General features: G+C 32.2%; 1 protein-coding gene across 3 annotated transcripts in view; it reads left to right on the top strand.

Moving 5' to 3' along the window:
* Nucleotides 1–497: 497 nt before the first annotated feature.
* Nucleotides 498–26,109, top strand: part of LOC127735514 (solute carrier family 23 member 2-like) — a 40,970-nt gene continuing 15,358 nt past the window's right edge. The window contains exons 1-11 of one of the 3 annotated variants that reach the window (XM_052245695.1): nucleotides 498–693; nucleotides 14,392–14,564; nucleotides 15,935–16,029; nucleotides 16,590–16,672; nucleotides 17,516–17,697; nucleotides 18,389–18,509; nucleotides 19,448–19,604; nucleotides 20,049–20,302; nucleotides 20,962–21,235; nucleotides 22,967–23,062; nucleotides 23,892–24,338. In XM_052245695.1, the coding sequence (XP_052101655.1) occupies nucleotides 559–693; nucleotides 14,392–14,564; nucleotides 15,935–16,029; nucleotides 16,590–16,672; nucleotides 17,516–17,697; nucleotides 18,389–18,509; nucleotides 19,448–19,604; nucleotides 20,049–20,302; nucleotides 20,962–21,235; nucleotides 22,967–23,062; nucleotides 23,892–24,184 (1,863 nt within the window). In that variant the 5' untranslated portion in view covers nucleotides 498–558 and the 3' untranslated portion in view covers nucleotides 24,185–24,338. Of the gene's footprint in view, nucleotides 694–10,039; nucleotides 10,132–14,391; nucleotides 14,565–15,934; nucleotides 16,030–16,589; nucleotides 16,673–17,515; nucleotides 17,698–18,388; nucleotides 18,510–19,447; nucleotides 19,605–20,048; nucleotides 20,303–20,961; nucleotides 21,236–22,966; nucleotides 23,063–23,891; nucleotides 24,339–26,109 lie in introns of those variants that run through there. The other 2 variants (XM_052245697.1, XM_052245696.1) reach the window with 2 other exon arrangements.

Here is a 26,109-nt window from a genome sequence, read left to right as displayed (position 1 = left end):
AAAAACCGTTTTTCAAAATATTAAATAGTTTAGACGAAAATCATAGTTTAGTGGTTACAATAAATGAAATATGTTACGCGGGACAGCCTAAAAATAGCCGTTTTTTGTTTAAATGAAGCTTGTCGCATGCAGCATAAAACATAGTTTCAACAATTATTTTTTTCGTTTTTATTTTAAAAACACATTATTTTTTAAAATACGTACAATAGCAATGAATATGATATCACAAAATTATATATTTTGGACTTGCATCTTGTCAACTACACCGATTCTCCAATGAGGTACGAACATCGTGCGTAACGTCAAACATTTATGAATTATTCAATGTTGAAAAAAAGACTAGATACAACGTTATCTAGAATATCGGCTACATTAAAAAAAATATTTACAAACAAAACAATCAGTACAATGTCAATTTACTTAAATTAAAACAAATTTTTAAATAGACAATCTAAAACGAAGTAAATTGTTCATCCTCCGGAAATATTATTTTCTGTTTAAGGCTTGGTAATTGAATGATTATACATAAATATCCCCAGGATTTACAAGGAAAGAAATATGGAGGGAAATGACTTTGAGGATGACAGGCTAGACGCTGATTTGGATGAACCTGGTGTAGATGATAAGTGTACTGTTATATATGGAGTTGAAGATACACCAGCTCCTCACATGAGTGTTGTGTTTGCCTTACAGGTATTGTCATATTTAATAATAGGCTATTATCATTTATGTTCTGTCGATATCTTTTCGTCGTTGACTATTTTACTATTTACTTACTTATTAATTACTCAGGGCCGTAACTACACTGAGGCAAACGAGGCAAATGCCTCATGTTGGAAATTAAAAAAAAATAATAATAATAAGTTGAAACAAAAGCTTGTATTCATAACAAATTGTTAAAACGGCGAGTATCTTGCAAGAAGCAAGTTCAGTTCACCCTCTGACGTCGCCCCTGTATTTTCGAGATCCATGTTTCTCTTCTCATTTATTTTTAGTTTTCAGTGTTGATGGTCTATTGTTTGTCGTTATGTGCCTTATCTGTTCCCAGGGTTGTCGTTTGGTCATTGATTGCCCTGCCTTCTTCATGACTATTTTCCTAGTGTTGAATTTTATTTGTGAATTAGTATTTTTATGTTAAACTTCAGTTTTAATATATTTAAAGACCTCTTGTCTAATTCTAAAAACTACTTTGAATTGTAAAAATATTTGAAATTAGCTCTCGCCTTTTTGTTCTGAGGCGGCGTTAAGTGAACACCAATCAATCAATCGATCGTTATGACTATGGCTTCAGTTGTCTAATATTCCTTGTTGTGAACGTTCATTCTCTGCTTTGCGTAGACTAAATACTTGGGAAAGATCTACGATGACTAGTGAACGGTCATGTGTGGTTTGGCAATGTTACATGCCCACTGATGTCCAGATATTGTTCGAGAAAATGTTTTGAGAAGATACGATGCTACCGGACATAGATAAATTTGTCGTTTTTTCATGGAAAATTAAACTTTATATTAAAGAATACAAAACTGGCTCTATTTTCTGTAAATTAAACTAAAAAGCTGACATGGATTAAATTAAAGTGAGACAACCCAATCTCCCGGATTCTAATCATTTAAAAAGAAAATAATGTATTACCATATGACCTTTTACATTGAAGAGATAAACTTGTATTAAGCCGTGTTCAGTCCCTAAAATAGAAAATGAAGAGATATGGAGTATATGTGCATGGGACAACATCGCACACAGTACATAGAAAAAATACAAATTATCAATGAACAGGGCTTTTATTCCTGTTCTTCATCTTGAAAGTCGCTAAAGGGTCTTCAACAAAGAACGAATCATTCATACCCTACAACAAGATCAAGACGGCCCCTAGCGTCGACTTAAGCGGTACTTAAAGTATTGCACTGTGAATAAATTTTAAAGTCACAAAAATATTACACCAAAGTCTAAACACAATGCAAGACCAGAAAAGGCAGATCCGACATTAATCAGCCGGTATACATATTAAAACTACACAAACATGTAGCAATGAGGACTAAGAACAGTTTTCCTGAGGCTACCCTTAGTGTACCCTTTTATCCCAGTTAGGAACTGCATCAAGTTGTTATTGAAATGTGTTATAATAAACTGTTAACGCAGAGATATGTCTCGCCTTTTTGTACTTTTGATAATGCAAATGTTGAAATTAAAATAGCAATAGTTTCACATGTAAGTTATGCAAATATTCAAAGTCAATGAACCATGACTGAAGGTACATGGTAAAACAATCTCCACGGAAATAAGATGTGCCAGTGCTAATACAACTGCATACCAAATACAATAGACTTATCATAAGTCATTCCCTTTCAACAAACCTAAACACAAACATTGACTTGTAAACTATGTAAAAGTTTCAAAGTCAATGAACCATGATGAGGGGGTGGGGCTATATAATCCATGGAAACGAGACTTGCAAATGCCAACACATTTGTATACCAAATATCATTGACTTAACATTAGCGGTTCATCTTAAACTGATCTAATCACAAACTCATACATGTACACTAAGCAAAAGTTTCAAAGTCAATAGACCATGACTGAGGGGGCTGGACCGAATATTCTCCATGGAAATGGGATGTGCTAATGCTTATACAACTGCATACCAATAACCATTGACCTACCACTAACGGTTCCCCTTGAACTGACATAATCACGAACTAATACATGAAAACTAAGCAAACGTTTCAATGTCAATAGACCATGAATGAGGGGCGGGGCCAAATAATCTCCATGGAAATGAGATGTGCCAATGCTTATACAACTGCATACCAAATATCATGGACCTACCACTAGTGGTTCCCCATAAACTGACCTAATCACAAACTAATACATGTAAACGAAGCAAAGTTTCAAAGTCAATAGACCTTGACTGAGGGGGCGGGGCCAAATAATCTCCATGGTAATGAGATGTGCCAATGCTAATACATACTCCATACCAAATATCATTGACCTACCACTAGTGGTTCACCATGAATTAGACCTAATCACAAACTAATACATTGTTGACGCCGACGCCGGAAACAGCATACCTATGTCTCGCTTTTTGACTCCGTCAAGGCGAGACAAAAACTAAATTCACATAGTTATATCAATGATAATCAGCCCTCTTAACAAAATTTGAAAAAAAGCATAATTGACAGGCATAATACGTTTTCCTGCAAGCCAAAACTCAATAATAAAAACAATTAAAACAGCAGCCACAGACTTGACTATGTGAATTATGATTTTTGCTTTATCCTACATATCGGTCTTTTGATGTTGCCCCTAAAAACTAAAAAGTCTTAATCTGAATCTATATATTTTGCTTTGAGACCAGAATATTGTCGAAAAAATAATTAAAACAAAACTTGCGTTTTAAATTAAGAAAGGGTCCGGGAAACGCTCAGAATGCACGATTTTGCGTCATTCTTTCCAATTTTCTGCGGGCCTTGAGCGGACCAAATCCCCTCGCCGAAAATTTTTTCCTGTCTCACCGCTCGGCGAATATATTTTGCCTCACTTTTAAAAGAGGCTAGTTACGGTAGTATTACTACTAGTATATTAGTACAATTAGTAAACTAGAAAAACTGAGTAGAGTAACCTACTTCAAAAACGTTATAAGAGTAGTTGTATGGACATCCAATCAATGGCTTAGGAGATTCAGATACAAAACGTCTACTTCCATTCATATTGATATGGCAAATTACATGTTATGCAATAGGGAACTCTAAAAGTTACTGACAAAAATAGAAAAAGGGAACAAATATACATGTTAAAAGTTTCAATGAAATCCATTCATTGGGTAAGGAAAGCATGACTGGTTTAGAACTATGTTTAGATTATTGAGACTATGAGATACAGTTGCATAATTGTTGACGATGCCGTGATTTCATTGAAATTCATCTTGAAATTTAGGACGAATCGCAGATAAAATGTGCCATTCCCATTTGCGTACATTCCATATTTTCAACTCGTTATGAAGACAAATTTGACCAATTTGGTTTCCAATAGAAGTTTAAAAATAAGTTCTACATGTACATGACATGATGATCACCAGCAATGAAGGTGATATAGGATATAATATTCAAAGTAGAGAAGTATAAAGTGAATTTGAACCTCCCACCATAATAGCATTCTGCACATTTTGGATCACATATGGATCAAGCTGTTGTACTTGTGAACTAAAAGATTGTTGCTTGTTTGTTGTCAGGTACATTGTACATGTTGACAGTGCTATATGTTCATTAAATAAAATGCAGTTCAGAACAGTTATATTTTAGTAATAGATAGATTTCTTCTGTCTTTATTTGAACGGATAAACCAGATAATTAAAAAAAAAAAATTCTGACAACTATGTCTGTTCTGGAACTGAAGACTACCTTCACTTTTTGTATCTTCCTTGTTCATTTTCCTCCAGATAAATTACTGACTATCACCATGAGGCTTATAACATGTATAAGTAGGCTTAATTCCTCCAAGGTCTCCAGTTATGTCCTGTCTGTGACAAAAGTTTCAGAATACAAGACATGCAAAACATGAAATGCTAATCGGACAACAACATTTACTATTTATATGAAGTTTTATATTTCAGAGGGTAGAAATCATGGATTTGTCATTCTTAAAATCATAATCATGATAATGTATAAGGAATCCTTATGTTTAGAAGTTTCTGTCAAGACATTTGTCCATTGTCCTTATTCCCTTTTCATTGTTCAGTGCTCCTTAAAAAACTACATGTGTAGTGATTTTATCAAGTGAATTTGTGGCATATTATAAGTAATACGATAACTATATTTGGTATACATGTATGGGATCAAAGGTTTACATGTACATGTGATGTCAGACGGGTTCAACTTGTCTCTCAATTTTTTGTCGAGCCCCGGGTTCTCACTAAGGCGAGTCCTGGACTCATCATTTTCAAAACTTGCGAGTCCCAAGATGCATGAAAATTGTAAAATGTTGTATCAACTGACCACATACATGTATATCACCATTTTATCACAAAAGTTAAAAAATAATCTAAATTTTGTGTAATTAGGGATAGTGATGCGGCGGCGTTAACTCACTTCTTAAAAGCTTAATATTGCAGAAGGTAGAAGATCTGGATGCTTCATACTTTGTATATAGATGCCTTATGATATGAAGTTTCCGTCAGTCATATGTCTATTGTCATTGACCTCATTTTCATGGTTCAGTGACTACTTGAAAAAAAAGTTCAGATTTTGTTTCATGGATCAGTGAATAAGGTTAAGTTTTCATGGTCAAGTCCATATCTCAGATACTATAAGCAATAGGTCTACTATATTTGGCGTACATGTATGTAATGATTGTAAGGTGTACATGTCCAGCTGGCAGGTGTCATCTGAGACCTAATTTTCATGGTTCAGTGTTAATAGTTTAGTTTTTGTGTTTTGGTCTGTTTTTCTAATACTGTATGCAGTAGGTCAACTATATTTGGTGTATGGAAATATTTTACAATGTACATACATGTATCAGTCTGGCAGGTTTTATTTGACCTTGACCTAATTTTCATGGTTCATTGCTCAATGTTAAGTTTTTGTGTTTTGGTCTGTTTCTCTTAAAATTTAAGCAATATGTCAACTATATTTGGTGTAAGGAATGATTGTAAGGTGTATGCATGTATGTATGTCTGGTAGGTATCATCTGACCTTGACTTCATTTTCATGGTTCATTGGTCCATATGGAATTTCCATGGTTTGGTCTGTTTGTTTTATACTACAAGCAATAGGTCATCTATATTCTGTGTATGGAATGATTGTATTAAAGGTGTACATGTATTTCCGCCTTGGTTTATCTGACCTTGACCTCATTTTCTTGGATCATAAATGTTAATGTGATACTTGTAGTAAAACTTTATAAGTAGGACTATCAACATAAAATCAATGGTCAGTATAGTAGGCGAGACATTTCAGCGTGTGCACTCTTGTTTCAACTTATAAGTCTACAGATATCTAAATAAAAAATTAAGGTATATACATTAGGTAAAAATAAAAGACGGTGTTCATGTGACCCCAACCTCATTTTACCCATCAGTGATTAAGGTTATTTTTTTGTGCAAATTAATATATATTGTGGTTAATTCCATTTCTCAGATTCTACACAATGTATATAAAGCAGTAGGTCAAAGTTTACATATGAACAAGAAGAGATACTATACATGAAACGTTTATATATATGTTAATGATGATGATGATGATGATGATGATGATGGATAGCTGCTTACAGTCCAGTGGCAAATTAATATGCATATTCAGGACAAGAATATGTTTATGTGATGTGAATAATAACCCTGCTTTGTAATAGACCGACAGCAACTAAAATAGCAAAAAATAATTAAATGACATCTAGAATGCAACCTACATGTATATATAAGGCTTCAATAGAAGGAAAGGCAATTGTCTATGCAATATGTCAAGCTCTAGTCTTTAATGTGTCTATAAAAGTAGTGAATAAATTCAGCAGAAATATCTTGTTCATTGTGTCTGTGATAATCATTCATGTACATGTACATCACATCACTGCATGTACAAAAATGTACCACATCTATTTTATATAGATCTGTCATATGCATTTAATACACAATTCTAAAAATAAAAAAATAAAAACTATAGGCCATGCAACATGTACTACAAGTATACAACAGGGTTTATACTTGGTACAGGCACATGAAATGTGATTGAATTTAATGAAATAGTTTTTGTGTCACCTGAGACCATTGTTGTAAAATGTGACACTTAGGGATTACAATCAGCATAATCGTGCAGCAGCATAAACTATTTGAATAAAGTTTGATATTTCAGAAGATAGATGACCTGGATGTTTTATACCTTGTACACAGATACATTTTTGTGTACCTTATATGTGTAGTCACTAAGTTTCTGTCCAACAAATGTCCATTGTCCTTGACTTAATTTTTATGGTTCAGTGACTGCTTGATTAAAAATTATGCTTTTTTTTCTCATTTGAAATTTTCACTTTACAAATGTATTATGGTCAAGTCTGTATCTCAGATTCTATAAGCAATAGGTCAACTATATTTGGTGTATAGAATAATTGTTAGATGTACATATGCATTTTGGACTAGCAGTTTTCATCGAACCTTGACCTCTTTTTCATGGTTCAATCTTTAGTTGTTGTGGTTAAGTCTATTTCTCAAACTAGCAATTAGGCCTCTACATTTGGTGTATGGAATGATTTTAAGGTGAACATGTCCGACACAGGCATTTTTTTCTGACCTTGACCTTTTTCATGATTTATTATTTATGATTTTGGTCTATTTTGCAGACACTTTGAAGCAATAGGGCCACTATATTCTGCATATGACTTCTGCAGCCCTTCTATGTCAAGTATATATTGATCTTAAAAAATGACAGGTTATTGATAATTTAGTTTATTGCTTTCAATTTTAAAAATTTGATTAAAAGGTAAAAAAAGCTAGAATTTTCATTTTGGACTAAGGGAGCTACCATTTGATTTTTATGGGGCTAGGATGAAAAAGTTTTTTTTTCTTGTATGCAAGCCGAGGGGGGTGCTTGTGGCGCTAAACATATATATGTATGGTTTATCAATGCTTAGACTTTTTACATGTCCCATTCAAACTATGCATAGTTTGCACCCCCTTATCAAAATCCTTGATCCACGTCTGGCAGAGGGAAGCAGTCAGGGGCGGATCCAGCCATTTATAAAAGGGGGAGGGGTTCCTAACCCAGGATAAAGAGGGGGGGTTCCAACTATATGTCCCCATTCAAATGCATTGATCGTCAAAAAAAAGGGGGGTTCCAACCCCCGGAAGCCACCCCCCCCCCCCCCCCCCCTGGATCCGCCTCTGGCAGTGCTATAGTGTACAGTTTAACAGTGTTTACTGTACTCTTTAATTTCCACGATTACGATCCGACCTCAAGTCATAAAGCATATGAGGCACATCTGAAAACTTTGACAAACGTCACATATTTCAAATATTCATGGCTATAGTTACAATATGACGACGAAAGAGATTTAAAAACTATTTCCAAACGATTAACAATCGAAGCGATAAATTTTAAGTCCCATTGTTTTTATTTTTTGGATACCCTCGGGACCTTTCAATGAACCTCATTCAAGTAAATATGTTCCGCGTGCGCTGTTCAGATTGGATAACTAGAATTCTGATTGGTTGAAAAAGTCACATGCAAAATCTTTCAGAAGTGAAACCTTATACGGGTAGTTGTTAGATCTTCGTATGTAGTATAACCAAGGATTTGTATAGTGAGATCTCACTATACAAATCCTTGGTATAACGTAGTATAACGAAATCCGAGATCTATATTTTAATTAGATTGTTGCTGCCACTAAATTGGTAATTTTCTGTCTTACTATTTCAAAAATCTTCTCCTCTGAAACAACTGGGCCAAATACCTTCAAACTTTAAATGAATGTTCCTTTGGGTATTTAGTTTATAATTTGTATCCGAAATTTTGATCCATCAACAAACATGGCCGCCATGACTAAAAATAGAGCATAAGGGTCAAATGCAGTTTTTTGCTTATATATCAAAACGTAAAGCGTTTAGAGCAAATCTGACAGGGGGTAAAAATGTTAAACAGGTCAGGAGCTACCAGCCCTGAAATTTTCAAACAAATCAAACAAACCATTGTTGGGTTGCTGCCACTTATTTGGTAATTTTCGTCGTCTCTCGTCGTAAACTATTTCAAAAATTTTCTTCTCTGAAACTACTGGGCCAAATACATTCAAACTTTAAATAAATGTTCCTTAGGGTATCTAGGTTAAAATTGTATCCGAAGTTTTGATCCATCAACAAACATGGCCACCATGGCTAAAAATAAAACATAAGGGTCAAATGCAGTATTTTGGCTTACATCTCAAAAACTAAAGCAGTTAGAGCAAACGTGAAAGAGAGTTAGAGTGATGATTAGGTAAATATTTATCTATTATGAAATTTTCATGCCAATTGGAGAATTTGGAGAATTTATTGTTGGGTTACTGTAAGAAGTAGTTATTTATAAGGAAATTTTAGATTTTGATTATTTTCTTGAAAATTATAGTAGATAAGAAGAAAGTGTAAATGAGAAAAATAGTATTGATCTATCTGCATGAACATGTTCAGAACAATGGCACATTCACAATGCTTGTGTTCCAAAAGTGTTATATTGTCCTCTTTTCGAACATATTTTAATTAACGGTGGTAGTACGACGAAAACCAGGTAATTTCTATCATAATACATTTTAATTAACGGTAGTACGACGAAAACCAGGTAATTTCTATCACAATACATCATAGATTTCTACCTGAATGAATATTACTACTCAAACATAATTTTTCATAACTTTTTTTTTAAATCTAAGACTTTTATAACAACATCCGAACGCATGTGCTATGTTAAGTATTTACTTATATGCCTGGCAATATGAGTATTTAGTTTTTAGTACACGGATGTCTAATTTGTAACATCACGATAATTCTTTAACTGTCAAAGTGCATTAGTTTATACCATATTCCGTTTGCACTTATAATTTATAGACGGAGGCCGCGTTGTTTGTTACATATATTTCTACGTAAGCCCAAAAAGCATACGTGTAAAAGTTTTTTTTTGTATACGCATTGTCGTCCTTTCCTTGCATGAGTGAAAGACTGTAACAAAGAACGATCCAATTGGTTTAGACTAAAGACAAATGGGTATGGGATAATGTATAGACTGACATATAATTAGTTTTTCGATCCCGTTTGGAGCCAACACATGTTATTTATACATTTATGTACACCTGGAATAGGTCAGTCACATTTTATATCAATAGATCTTTGAATTAACGTGGTTAAATTTTGTTGATTTTTATGCTATTGACATTTTATGCCCAAATTCACCCTATGGTCAACTTTAGATCAAAGTCATTCACATTAAGTTATTTATCTTAGAGACATAAATATTTGCTATTCCTATGTTTGAACAATATAACAGTTCTTCACATAAGCATGGCCTTATTAACTATTAATACCTGTCCAGGTACAAAACAAACATGGGTGCACAGGATAACGACGTTTTCTTTCATGTTGAAGATGTTCCTTCTCCTCATATGTGTTTTATTTTTGCATTTCAGGTAAGAATTAACCAAAAATGATTTTTTTCCTTAAGCCATCAAGAATATGTTGAAAATATATTGAAAAAAGTCCATTTTTTAAAATGAAAGTTTATTTTGATAGAAAGACCTACATTTTCCCCATTTAAGATTTTCTGTAAGTATTTTTGGTCTAGTTTTTTTTTTAATTTTTGTAAACCACTTTATATTAGTCACAAAATACAATAACGATAACATATATCATTTTATAGTTTTCATTTAAATCTTCTTTATATTTGTCTTTCATACTTTTACCGTTAATTCTTTTCTATTTTAACATGTGTGTAAAAAAGCAGTATTCATAGGGTATATCCAAATTACCTAAAATTTTCCTATTATTATTATTATTATTATTATTATTATTATTATTCAAATCGTACCCATTCTTATTAATATATCCATTTTTTTTCATGTTCATTTCATCATGTTCCTTGTCCATTTTTACATTAATTACTACAGTATTTTTGAATTTCATAATACACTATCGTTACTCGATTCGCGACAAATATTCATGCACATTCAGGATGGGAACAGCTTAAACACTAAATCAGTTACGGTATGTTCTGGAAAGTAGATCGATGGGATTGTAGACGTCGACATTTAAACAAAAATAAAACAAAGAAAAATAGCAATCTCTAAGAACGAAAATTTACAGCTACATCGTGATCATTTTCGATTTTTAATCAAGGTAAAATGACCTAACCATCTTCTCTTTGATTTTTCTTCTACTGTTTGTGTAGAATTATTAAACTGCTTCTGGTCTTTATGTGGGTCTTATTTCTTTAACCCCATTGTATGTCATGTATATATTCTGTTAAACATCTTCAACTGTCGATTCTTATTATCATATTCATATTTCAACTTTCACTTTCTATCTCATTTTGTCTTTAATTTTAGTTGAAAAAAAGTAGAAAAATAAATCTGCATCATATTTTAACATTCAAACGTTTAAGAAATATATATACAATTATTTTCAGTTATTTAGAATGGTTGTGACATTAAAAAAAAAAGGAAATAGTGAGTGATATGAAAAAAAGGTTTATCAGCATTGTTAAGTGGTAAAAAATTGGTACTCGATGAAAAATGCTAAATATTTCTATTTATTGTCAAATATAATAAGTTTAAAACTGTTACGTAGGGGACATTACACCAAAGGCGTTCTTTACTTTAGGATCAGCTATTTAACGTTTGTATTAGGTTTTGGATTTTAAATATTTTAGCCTGGTTCATCACTGAAGAGACATTAATCGTCGAAATGCGCATCTGGTGCAGTAACTTGGGTACCATTAATGTAAATATGTTTCAGACTACGGTTCATTTCAGACTTACTATAGTACTTTATTGTAATAAGAGTTGAAAAAATCTGTTCATGTCATTTTGTTCTTCTGAATCACAATATCATGAATGAAGTCAATCTGGTCGGTAGTTCCTCACTCGCATATGCATATTTGACCGAAAATTACCCGAACATATAGAAGCTAAAGCACTACAAGAAGTAATTATTTGAGTTAAAGTACGTCGAAGGAAGGAATGTAAAATTTCTTCGCGCTCAGATCATCCCATTTCTTCACAAAAAGTCTGGTTCGAATAATTACTTCTTACTGGGGTTTAACTATTACATAATGAACAGTTCTCCATATTTGCTCCTGATAACAAGTGGGTCTTAGTTGAATTATGTAACAAGTGGGTCTTAGTTGAATTATGTAACAAGTAATAGTGTATATAGTGTGAATTAAAAAGTAAAACGGATATTCACATGCTATGTTTTGACTTGAGTTAGACGTATTTCTTTCTTACCATACATTTTGTTATCATAATAATATTAATCCATTGATAAAGGAAGCCTTTTCTCTAGCACAGTCTCTAGATTTGACTGGAACTTATTCATGGTATACATATGCAAATAATATTATTGAAGAGACTAATATTGACCTTAATATTTTTTCTAATTGTAAGGACATAAAAGATGTAAATAAAATAAAAAACGATATAAAGTTAAAAATGAAAAATAGATATGAAGTTTTAATTGAAACTAAATTTGAAAACATTGATGATAAAAGTAAATTTTATCTATATAAAAAACTTAAAAAGGATTGCAAACTAGAATCTTATCTAAATATATCTAATTTTCAGATAAGGAGATTGATCACTAAATTTAGACTAAGTGATCACTCCCTCTTAATTGAAAAGGAGAGATATTTTAAAATCCCAAGAGAGGAACGACTTTGTCATAAATGTAAAATACTAGAGGATGAGAAACTTTTTTTACACTATTGTGATTATAATAAAACACTAAGAAATGCCTTTTTTGAACACATATGTACTGAAAATAATAACTTTAATAATTTAAATGAAGAAGAAAAAATTCATTATTTACTAAATCCATCAACGCCTTTACAAACAAATAAGTTAGGATCCTACTTGAAAAAGTCATTAGAACTGAGGGCAGGGGACTCTTAACAACTTGTTTGTTTTTATAAATTTTGATGCTGTTTTTATTGTGTTTGTTTGATATGTATGTATATATGTTTATTGTGTTAATACATGTTGGTCACAAACTGTAAAGTTTATAAGGCAATAAAATATTTGATTTGATTTGATTTGTTATCGTGAACGAATCATGCTTGCGTAACAACCAGTTTCAGGCTGACAAACTAATTTTAGCTATATATATGGTTTCAATAAACAAGATACGGGGTTAAATGCGATAAAATATTTAATAATATTATCGAAGTTGATATCTCAATTGTGTAGGAAGTTCTGTTTATCCTTTTTCAGACTTGGGTTTATATAATTTTCAAAATTGTCTTCAAACTTTAAAACATTGACACAGATTTATAGCTACACATTTTCAAATTAAAATATCTCCATTGTTTAAGTTCTAGTGTAATTTTCTGTTGAAAAGCAGATGTAAACATTAAAAGTTGTTCTTTTCGGTCAGTTTTATCAAAACTATTACACTTTATCAGGAAGTTCAAGTTGGTCCAATTATCAATTGTTATCTTAGTGTATTTGAGTTCTATATCCGATTAGGAAATGATATCATAAGATGATAATATTAGACACAACACACTTGTATAGCTACTGATCTATTTGTTTGACTTGTTTTCTTTGTAATCAACTCCTGCTACAAATTTCAACTCAAATCTACCAAACTTTCTATAAAGTTTGTATGAAGATGGGCAGATTATTTTGTATACAACTTTTTTTTTATAGACAATTGACTGTCATTTCAACGAAACTGTTCGACGTACCCTTATATGAAGTATAAATCTTAGATAATCTGACTTTGGCTGCTTTTCACTATATATGGCTTACATCTTGAAATTGAAAACTATATATATAAAAAAAATAGATAGATATACGTTTTGTCGTATGACTCTTGACGTGACTCGGTATTTATGCATCCAGCCATCCGGTTTTTGTTTGGTCTGGGCGTTCCTGGTGCAGGTGGGTCCAGAGGGTGCGATTCGAACACAAGAGGTTTTTACAGTATTGTTTCATTTAGTTTACCCTTGTCTTTATGTGTTACTTAATTTGTACATTATCGATAAAGGGTATTCTATATACTGTATGTACCATCAAATGCAAAATCTTTTTTTTGCGCCTCTATCAAATTTACTATCAACTACATACAATTTTTGTTGGCGTATTTATTAGATTTATTTGAATGTTTGTTTGAATTGTTTAGACAGTTGTGTTGTATGTCTGTGATGATTGTTTACACAGTTTTGGCTGCTGGATACCAATTATTGTCACACTAACCTATTATGTCTGCTTGGGTTTCTCCAATTTTGTCACTAGGACCATGGAAGTATTATATTGTCAATATAATACTTCCATGCTATGGCGGAATTATAAACATAAACAACTGTCATACAAGTGGGGGTTTAGCTAGCTATAAAACTAGGTTTAACCCATCATTTACTTCGGAAAAATGCCTGTACCAAGTCAGAAATATGACAGTTGTCTTCCATTCGTTCCGTTGGTTGATAAAGTCTAACGTTTGATTTCATTCAGCATATTGAAAAATTCAAAGTATCAGAAAAATAACAACTGTGATTAATTTAATGTTTGATTATGAAATTTTCAAATATGCAATGCTTTGTTAGAATTGATATTAGAGACGTGTATTTGTCATCATGTGAGCGTTACTGTTTTTTGCTGCAGAAAGCGACGAAGGTCTGCAAATACAAAAAAAATATTGTTATGAAGGGATAAAATCTGTTTATATCTTTTCAGCAAGCAATATTATGCATTGGAAGTACTTTGTCCATACCTTTTATTCTCGGGGACAAGTTATGTACCGACTTATTTCCAGCACAAGAAAAAGCCAATGTCATAGCCCAACTTTTAAGTATCTCTATGTTTATGTGTGGGCTTGCTACACTTTTACAAACAACGTTTGGGGTAAGGTAAGTTTTATTAGTATGTAACTTTACTGTTTGTTTGTAGAAAATATAGAATGCATTTGTTCGTCAACTTTCCGTTAGTATAAATTACTTTTGTTTTCCTTTTCTGATTCAATAATAGAAACAAGAATAAAGACAAACTTTGATTAACGTCAATGAAGATGAATTGACTCTACAAAACTTTTGTAATAAAATTAAAGGACAATAACAAAAAAAATGTGATTAAAGTAAGATAAAATAACTAAAATAATTGATAAATGAATAACATATTAATAATCACGAAATATCCATATACACACTAGTGCGTTCGCCCGATTGAATCACGGTATCTAGTTTTCAACAAGATATTATGATTGATGCAAAATGATGTATTACAATAATTTGGAAGGGGGTCTTCCAGCAATTAAAACTTATTTCAAGATAAAGCATGATAAATGCAGTATATACAATTACAATTACATAACATGACATCATGATGTATAAAATATTGTTTACAACGCTTAAAACTTGTATGGTCCAATCTGGTATATATCAAAGTCGGTAAGGAATGTATATATAACAACCAAATTCCTTATAGCTCTACGTTTCAATCAAAATGTACTGCGATCAAAGCTTTTACACCCCGTAAAATTACAAAAAGAAGCATTCAGTTCTTATAGTGAAATTTTTCTTAATCAAAATCACTAATTTAATTCAAATGAATAATGATTGACTTCAACGTCGAATGCAAAATGAGGCATTTGACCATGTTTGGTCTCAGGAACAACTTCATAAATAAAAGGACAAGTGATGTGAATTGCCATACAGACAACTATCCAATAAAGACTATCGGACAATCGGATGTGAACCATTACTAGTCATCATACGGCTTTCAATAAAGAGGAAAACAATTTTTGTTTTGTTTCATGGGCGGATACCAACAAAAATATGAATTTAATTTCACATTTTGTTTAAAAGAACTGTTAAAATGACTTTTCGGAGAAGATACTAGTTAGAGGTACAAATTTTATCACAAAGAACGATTTTTAAAGAATTTGAACAGCTGTATTACGGAAGATGAATAAGAAAATATTGAAAACATTGTTAAACAGCAATTTGTTTAAAAAAAATATTCTCGTTTTGACATTCAAACAATAAAAAGTTGAAATTATACGTTTCCATGATGTTCCATGATGCGAATCTATTGCCATCATCCTTGCTACTATCTACAGGGTCACCGCACCAAACTTCTCCGGGTCACCACGATCATGACGATGATTACAACCAAAATGAAAATATATTTTACTAATCAATTACATACACATGAATAAGTGCAGAGTTTCTGATTGTATATAAATTAATTAATGTTCATGGCTGTATGTTTCCTCTTGCAGATTAGGAATAATACAAGGAGGGTCGCATGTTTTCATTGCTCCAATCGTTGCCATGATGTCTCTAGAAAAATGGAAATGTCCAACAAGTCTTGAAAGTAAGAATTGTATTATAGAATTATAATAGTAATGGTATTCGATATGTCAACAGAAAATGTCAATGCAAAAAAGCGAGTGGAACATTTTCACTCTTTAGGTGGAATTATTTAATTAACTGAGACTTACAAACCAAGCAAGGGTATTCAAGTGAAAAAGAGCGGAAGATACCAAAGGAACATTTAAATCTCATAAGTCGGAAGAAAATCTAAAAACGCACTGGCAAAAAATAACAAAAAAAAACGACGAAATGACGAACAAGTCTATAAGACATTACATAGAAAACTAAAGACTGAGCAACAAAAACCCACCAAAATATGGTATATAGGGTAATCAGTTCCCGTTCCACATATGGCACCCGTCGTTTATCAAAAAAGGTAAATAATAACTGCTTAAAGCGCTTCTTTATTTATCATTTATGTTTTATCAGGAAAAGGATACCAATTTGTAAACCTAATGATACACTGCTATTAGGGAGGAACATAAATACACTTATACTTGCCATAACAATCAATACACAGGAATGAAAACATGTTTGTTTTATTTTTAATTATTATTTCAGTTCCAGCAGCAAATGAAACAAATATTACGACTTTTATGAGCCAGGATCAGAAAGATGAGTTGTGGCAGAGCAGACTCAGAGAGGTTTGTATGGATAGCGATTGGTATTGGTATTTGTTTCAAGATTAGCTCCATAGATTTGTAAGACTAGGAATAGTTTATTTGAAATATTTTGGCTGTTTACTAGAGGGAGATTGAATGACCAATGTTTAATTCTTTCAATCATTAATCCTTATTTTTTGTGATTTCTAACATTTCAGATATTCCAGTGAACTTGACAGATGAATTGAATTATTTGATCGACTTAAAAAGTAGAATTTTCAACGAACAAAATGACTTCATTTTCCCAGTAAATTATCTTCACCAGAACAATAAGCATACTTGTTACTAGAAAAACTTACACTACCAAGTAAAAATTTGTGAAAACCTGGGAGTTAATATGCAGAGAGCATAAACTGCAACAAACAAGCTTTTAACTTAAATGATTGGTAGTAAAATTCTAATCAACATTGTGATTGAATATTTGTTTTAGTCTTTGCTCATTTTTGATGGCCGTCATTTCCCTGTAATTTCATTTTTTTTTCTTAAAATTTCTGATGTGATTTGTCTCCATTGACAGCTATAAAACAGTTGGACATTTCGATTACATTACCTATCTAATAAATAAATATGTACTATTTTAATCCTCGATTTTACATCTCATTTAGCATTTACAGGTCTAAATGTACGAACTTTCTATGAATCAAATAAAAGTACGAGAACTTTGCATTGTTATTTTGTTTTGCCTTTTTTAAACCACCCGTTAGAAATGCAAAAATAAGCCTCACGCTTCCGAAACCTCGTTTCAAAAATGTTCTTTATCCTTTCAAGAAAACCCGTTGCTTTTAAATGGTAATAAACTAATACAAGGAACATTTTATTATGCAGATTCAGGGAAATTTGATGCTTGCATCAGTGATTCAAGTCGTTCTAGGATGTACTGGCATTATGGGTCTAATGTTGAAATACATCGGACCTCTAACAATAGCTCCAACTATATCATTAATAGGACTTTCCCTCACTGCTGTCGCGGCTGATTTTAACAGACGACACTGGGGAATAGCAATGTTGTAAGTTTGATCTTTAACTGAATTGTGTTTTTTATGCACTCTTCATTTACACCCTCATTCATTAATATGGCCTTCTTAGATCTTTGACGCAAGTTACGACAGAGCGACATATTAATTAGATTGAAATAGTTAACAGACGAACGGTAGTTCTTACGTTGTTCTGATTAAATGTTAAAAGTTAAAATTTAATGATATGTTCATCTACCAATACAATATAATATACATATTGGAAATCATTTGAAATATTTAAGTATCTATGCTACTAAAATAACGAGCTCCAATTTGTAGCCGGCATGACGTAAAAACGACGAATCAAATAATTCAACTTTATATATAACCGTTACTAGGGTTCAAATAGAAAGATCTTGAAAGTAGAGAAAACTGTGCACCTTATAATCAGCATGACTTTATCAGATGACAATACGAATACTTAAAATCCAGACTAAAAATAAGGCGTAGGTACTTTGATTCAGTCACGGACACGCGATGTCGCGGGTGTGTCTAGTTTAACATATTTTTCTTCACGTTGATACAGAAATATGATCAGTATATATATATACGATGTTGTTTAATCAATTCCTCCAACTTATATATAATAATGCTAAATATTATTTTTTCAAATAGTAATAAAATCGTAAGAATATTTCCATATTTCAGAACTCGTTTTTGAAACACACATTTATTATTACAGGACGTTGGTTTTAATAGGATTTTTCACTTTGATTCTTGGACGTGTCCGAGTTCCTTGCCTTGGCTTTAATTTGAAGAGGAAATGTTACGTGTTCAGATATCCAGTTTTTCAACTGATGCCAGTAAGTTGTTTATGTTTTACCCTACATAGCTATTTAGTCCTTTCTCGAGACAATTGATTGATTTATTGATTGGTTATTGGTGTTTAACGCCACTTTCAGCACTATAGGCTATATCGTAACAGTCAGTGTCGGAGGAAGCCGGATCGCCTAGTACATTACACATAATAGTAACATATTTTATCTAACATATAAACATACTAGCAATTATTGAATATATGCATTGATTATGAAGGAATGTTATCGAAGAATATATTTTTATACCTAATATAAAAATAAGAAGATATGGTATGATTGCAAATGAGACAACTCACCACAAGAGACCAAATGACACAGAAATTAACAACTAAAGCTAAGCTTACTAATATATACATGGTATATGAAGTATACTTCAATAAACCAGCAAACTGAACGACACAAATAACCAAAGAGACATCGATATATACAAGTATGTGTGTACTAGTTTATTTTAAGGGCACATTTAATATTAATCACTTTTAAAAAAAAAAATTCTTTGCAACATCAGGTGTCATTCTTCAGTACTTACGAAACTAATAAAAGTTCAAACTTAAACAACTGACCTAATTCTAAACACATAATTGTTGAATACAAATGATTTAAATGGATTGAAAAAATTGAACAGTTATAAAAAAGTTATTTGGTTTATGAAAAAGTCCTATAATTTATAAGAGTTTTACTGATCGTATAAAATATAGATAAATTTTATAACTTTTACTGATCGTATAAAATAAACAACCTGGCAAGGCCAAACAAATAATATTTATGTTTCAATTGATTTGTTAAAAAGGGAGTAAGTAAGTGACTCATTGCAGTTTTACTGTTTAGCTGTTTGAAAGATTGACTCTTTATTTCTTACATATTTCTGCTGTACGTGTGTGAAACATGTTATAATTACAATAACTCTCTCACCAATAAAACAGGTACTGCTTAGTGTTGGTATATGCTGGCTTCTGTCCTATATTTTGACGGTGACGGATACTTTACCAAATAACTCTACATTACCAGCATACAAAGCGAGAACAGATTCACGACTTGCTGTTGTATCAGATATTGATTGGTTCTTCTTTCCATACCCTTGTAAGTATAGGTTACTAAAACCAAGTGTTTAGAAGGCTTTTAGCAGGATCTCATTTCATTTCCTCTTTCAACAAAAATAATATATGTTCGGTCAAATGTAATTACTGACCTAGCTGCTTCATCCCGAAGACTTCCACAAGTATATTCCATTCTTCATTGTCCCATGCCACATGGTAAGCTTGCCCCAGGTGTAGCGAATGCCTTGTACCTCTTTCGTAACTTTTCTCCTCCAGGTGATACAAGTTCGGCTTGGGTTTCTCTTTCCTGATGGTGTCCAGTTGAGAGCTTAGGTTAATTTTTTATGGTGGTCGGTAAAATTTAGTTCTTAAAATATCTTCCAAATCGGTAAAATGCTAGTTGTTGTAATGTTTGCTTTCAGTTGATCAAGCTGCTAGTCAAAATATTTCTTTAATTGTAGAAAATATAACAATTTTTTTTTCTCAGTCAGATTTGGAATCCCAACTGTGTCGGCTGCAGGATTTGTAGGGATGTTAGGCGCAACTTTATCGTCAGTCATAGAATCAGTTGGAGATTATTTCGCCGCAGCACGCATATCTAATGCATCTCCACCACCACCACATGCAATTAACCGAGGCATAGCCGCGGAAGGTTTCTCCAGTATTATATCGGGTATGGTTGGTGCTGGACATGCAACTACATCATACAGTGGAAATATTGGAGCAATTGGAATCACGAAGGTTTTATCTTTTTTTCTAAAAACTTAAGTCAGATAAGATTATTAATATTCTCAGTGAACTCACTCTCAGAGCAGTTAACATTGAATTTTAGCAAAAAGTAAAAAAAAACAAAATAAAACAGAAAAAAAGAAATCAGCAACTTGACTTAGAAGAACCTAGATCAATATAGTCTGTTGGATTTCCCATTAACCATTCAGTCCACATTTCCCGGTCTAGTTCAAACCAAAGTATCCAAAATGAATATTTTCTTCTGTCCAGCAAAACACGAAAAGACTTATAGAAAAAACTGGTTGACTCAGCGTTAGAATAATGACATTATGTGTCCGGTTTGGGTAACATATCTCCCTGTGGACTGATACCTTGTAATAAATACATGTATACCACGTAAAAATCCGACTCGGTGTCGTTCTAGTACATACATCAGAGTATATAAAGATATGTATATGCCATTAACATATTTTCGTCCTGATATGCATGTAAAATTTGCGATTTGACAGAAAACAGTTATGCACCAATTAACCATTTGCACTTAAAGCAAACTATTCCTAAAAATCATTAGTAATATCATTATTGTCGGAAAGGTAGGGTAAAAAGAAAGTAGTGAAGATGAAACTTTACATGAAATTTGTAAAATGTTGGTATTTACTCCCGTGTTTCAGGTAGCAAGCAGACGGGTTTTCCAGGTTGCAGGTTTAATACTTCTCATTGGTGGTATTATCGGTAAATTTGGTGCAGTATTGACACTGATTCCAGATCCTATAATTGGTGGGACTTTAACCATCGTCTTTGGTATGGTGGCGGCTGTTGGAATTTCGGTCCTGCAGTTCATAGATTTTTCATCTACAAGAAATTTAACAATTCTTGCTATATCTATGATTCTTGGATTAATGATTCCTCAATGGTTGAGTGAAAATACAAGTGCTATTGATACTGGTAAGTATTTTGATCGTCGTGTCCTCATTGGCTAATCACTGGAACTTCCGGTATATGATTGGTAATGTTTAACCCGGACGTCAATTCCTGATAAATAAATATTCTAATCATGAATGTAACTATTTAATATAAGCTAACATATTCACACATTAGTGAAAAAATCTTAAAAGGAAAAAAAACTTCTCTTACAATTGTTTACACAGTACATTGAGGAATTACGGTTATCTCTCTTAAATTTAAAAAAAACTTCGATTTTGATAAATGAAAAGTTCACATTTTTAAGAATTTCAAAACATGATTAATTTATATCATTATTATAGCTCTGTGGTTCAAAAATTATACTAGTTAATATGAAACATACATGATGGAAAATGGATTTCACACAGGAATAATAAACGAATAAATATTAATCAAGAGAGATATCACTTTTTTTCAAATTCAAATTCAAATGTTTATTGCCATATAAACTTTAAACAATAAGTCTGTGATAAGTATATCATGTATGTGTAGTTGAACACAAAGATGTACATTACTTTTGCTTCTCTACCTCTCAAGATTTTGATTTCTTATTCCCATTTTTATACAGTTGGTTCACTATCTTTTATATATCATTTCAGCGTTTCCAAAACATTTTTTTTTCAAGTCACACTATCTACAAGATTTAAATTTGTTGATTTCTCTGTACCTATTATTACCAAGTACAGAATACTCTATAGTACGTCTATAGATTTTGTTGATATCTCTGTTAAAATATTATTATCAAAGACTGATTACTCTATAAACATTTTGTTGATATCTCTGTTTATATTATTGATCACTCTATAGATCTACAGATTTTGTGGATATCTTTGAAATATAAAATTATCAAAGATTGGTTACCCTATGAGTATACACATTGTGTTATCTTTTTTTTATTATTATCAAAGAATGATAAATCTTTACGTATACATATTTCGTGGATATCTCTGTAAATATTATCAAACACTGATTACTCTATTAGTATACAGATTTATTGGATATATCTATGTTCATATTATTATCACTCTAAACGTCTACAGATTTTCGTGGATATCTCTGTTACTATATTATCAAATACCTTTTATACGTTTTTACATTTTGTTGGTATCTCTTTTAATAAATCATCAAAAAATGATCACTCCATACGTTTACCTATTTTGTTGATATCGCTGAAAATATCTAACCAAAGAGTGATTACTCTATGCGTCTAAATATTTCGTGGATATCTTTGTAGATATACTGTCAGAGATTGAGCACTTTATATGTCTACATATTTCGTGAATATCTCTGTGGAAAAACTGTGTGTGTATCTCTACTCATAATATTATCAAAAACGGACTACTGTATACTTATAGATTATCGTTGGTTATCTCAACGAGATTGATTTTCTCGCTTGAGCCGGTACGGCGAGAGTGAGAAAAGCAATCGAGTTGAGATGACCAATGATAATCTGTTTATCGCTATTTTACCTATGAAGACAACGGCACGTGTTCCCTTAGTTTCTAGCGATAATTTTCATATCACTCGACTCCGTTTTCATATCACTCGACTCCACTGAGAACGGAAATTATCAGTCAGCAAGATAAAAGGAAAAATTCGTAAAATAGCGATAAATTTACATATTTGTGGGTATTTTCTTCCTGTTCAGCAGTCACAAATTAATCTTTTAATATATCATTTTAAAAACTGATGATTTCAAACTTCTTTTTACAGGATCTGAGGATTTAGATCAAGTTTTAAAAGTATTATTGGGCACAGCCATGTTTGTTGGTGGAGTACTTGGCTTTATACTGGATAATTTGGTTCCAGGTAGGTCACATAATGATACTATTTCTAAAAGAAATAAAAGTGCCCGAAAATGGTCACATTAATATATTATCTATTGGTCATTGTGATGAGAAATACAGTTTATAATATCGGTTTACAAGGGTGATTATAGCATCTTTTAGGAATCATCCAAGTTAAGAGAACAATGCGATTATAATGTCGAGCAGCTTAGATTATTTTTGTGTCCTTAACTTTAGATCCAAAGCAGTCGGCCCAATAAATCAATACATGACGTGAATAATATGAAAAACGTGGCATAAATGAGACAGCAGCACAAAGACACATGTTACCCTGAAATGATATCACGGCGGACGGTCTTGAACGACTGACATGGCGCTCAAAGGGTTATAGTTGTCAAGTTCTGAATGAATTGAATAGAGACAACAACATATAAACTAAATACAATTTACAAACATACGAATAGCCATATTAACCTCTGCAGATGTTCTTACTTGGGGTGGAACACTCTTAAACACATACACCGGGATCAACCTACCGTTTGTTAGCACCATAGCCTTTCCTTATTATCTCTTCATTGGAAGAACATTAAGAAAAGATAGATTAAAAAACTGAAATTTGTAACGGCATATAGGAACTTCGATTTTTTTTTACCAGAATGTGAATCCCAAATAATCCATGAAACAATAATTTTTGGGAAAAATTAAATAATAACATATTGACAACTGCTCAATCCTTTTGTTTCAAGACGTTAACTTGAATATGAATTTTATATTTTCAGTTATGTCTATAGTAATCAGCATATATCTATACATTTCATATATTGCGAAATTGGTAACTTCTTTTCTTTTAGGGACATTAGAAGAGCGAGGAATTCTTAAATGGCGAGAAAGTTTATACACTAAATCAGGTGGAACCATGAAACCCGTCATGTACGAATATCCTTACGTTACAAAATACATTCAGAAAATAAATTGTTGTTCATATTTCCCGTTATCCCCTACATTTGACAAAGAATTAAACTGTTCATGCTGTTCAAAAGAAACTGAAGCATCTGAACCAAGCAAAAGTCAGGAATATCATCTCGCTGTTGGCAATGGAGGTACGCAGGATGAAAAATTCGATCACGTGGACACCAAGTTTTAATCATGTGACGTATTCATAATACAAATGACTGAAAACTAATGAATCTATTTTTCATGTAAAAAATGTTTTTAAATATTATCATTCCAGATGGACGACTAAACAAAATGTAACTATTGTTTATAACTACATCATGTATTACACACATTTTGCAAGATTCTTTGTTTATTTTATAATTTAATGAAAACAAATACACCACCCCCCCCCCCCCCCCCCCCCCCCCAAATAGATAAAATCAAAACAACACAAAGTAAAGTTAAAAGAAAACCAAACAAAACAAGCCACAAAACAAGCTAAAACGTAAACAAAACGAAAAAACCCAAAACACTCAAAATACATGTTTTCCAACTTCCTGTAGGACATTTATTCTGAGATGATCTTGATTACCTTTCAACTCCGTTTTGATTTCCATGTGTGGTTTTCCAAAATATTTAGCATAAGGCGATTCTTGTGAGTTGAAGTTTTTCAAAACCAGCGAGTTTAATATTTTTCACACGTTTAATATGGTGTTGGTGTATAACTCGTACAATAATTATATAAAACGAACCAAGAACTAAAGCCTGAAGGATTTGCATCACTTCAAACGGAACAGGACAATTGTGGTGAGTCAACAAAATCAGCGTCTCTTGCTATTCATGCGTCATTTGCCAAACAAATCCAGATTCAGTAAAAATCTTCACGACACGGGACAGGACACAATCGTTAAATGTATGTCTACATATTTTGTGGATATCTCTGTAACTTTTAGTATCAAAAATCGATTACTCAATTCGATTTCAGATTTTCGGTGCAAAATATAATAAGCATGCATTTTGTGTCCGGCGATACAGGGACACGTAACGTTTTGGTCTTTCATCAGGCCTCAACAACACAAGGCACATCCGAATATATTTTAAACACATTTATAATTGCATAAAAGTTGTTAATGGAACATGTACAGGTCTACAAAGCTCACTAAAGAAGTTATATTTTAATATCTGTTTTGAACCACGAAGACACATATTATATATATACTTTAATGAAAATTAATCTCTTCGCAGCTTCAACTAAATCATTTTTTTTGTTTAATATATATCGACATTATATTATCAAGGATTTGTATAGTATTATATATATATATATATATTACTATACAAATCAGTGATATTCTCAATCGAAACAATGAGGTTGAAAACCCAGAGCAAATTGATAATAAAAGATTTGTGTAAAAATCGCTAGAATGTTAATTTTTGCATGCGCCTGCGCAATGCGAATTGAAAGTACAGTACAGTAAAAGTTGCGATGCCAAAGCAAGTGTGTCTTTTTACATACTTCACAGAAGGGTATAAAGTTGTACAGACGATTAACTCTCTGTCTTGAATAACGCACATCATTACACAGGAATTATTTGAATATTTAATATTAATATTGGTGTTCTAGATGGATGTGTCCGGTGCCTTCACAATGCCAATACGAAATTACAGTATAATTTGAAAAGATCAGAAAATTGTATCTAAATAAAATTTACATTTGTGTCATTTTACATTAGAAAACGATCATTTGTATTAAATTAAGCCTTTAAACTGAATTATTATATTCAATATTTATAATTTATCATTGTGTCCTTGTGTCCGGCTACAAAATGCATGCCAACTATTTTTTGCACCGGAACCTTGCCACTAATGTAAATATTATCATCAAAGAGTGATCACTTAATTCTTTTACAAATTTTGTGGATATTTCTGTAGATATTTTTACCAAAGAGTGATAACTCAATTTTTGAGTCGACAAAGTCAGCGTCTCTTGCCATGCATGCCAGTGCGCGAACTGGTGACAAAATACTTCCTCTCCTGTAAACAGTGCGCTCTTCTGACTAGAGGCGATCGGTAAAGAAAAACGGATGATGCTGTAATTGTTTTGCTTGTTTGAAATGAGCTAGCACAGACGAA

The sequence above is a fragment of the Mytilus californianus genome, unplaced genomic scaffold (assembly GCF_021869535.1).
Source record: "Mytilus californianus isolate M0D057914Y unplaced genomic scaffold, xbMytCali1.0.p SCAF_3, whole genome shotgun sequence".
In the NCBI taxonomy this organism is placed as follows: domain Eukaryota; kingdom Metazoa; phylum Mollusca; class Bivalvia; order Mytilida; family Mytilidae; genus Mytilus; species Mytilus californianus.
The sequence above is the reverse complement of the archived record's forward strand: the minus strand, read 5'-3'. Positions and strand labels throughout refer to the sequence as shown.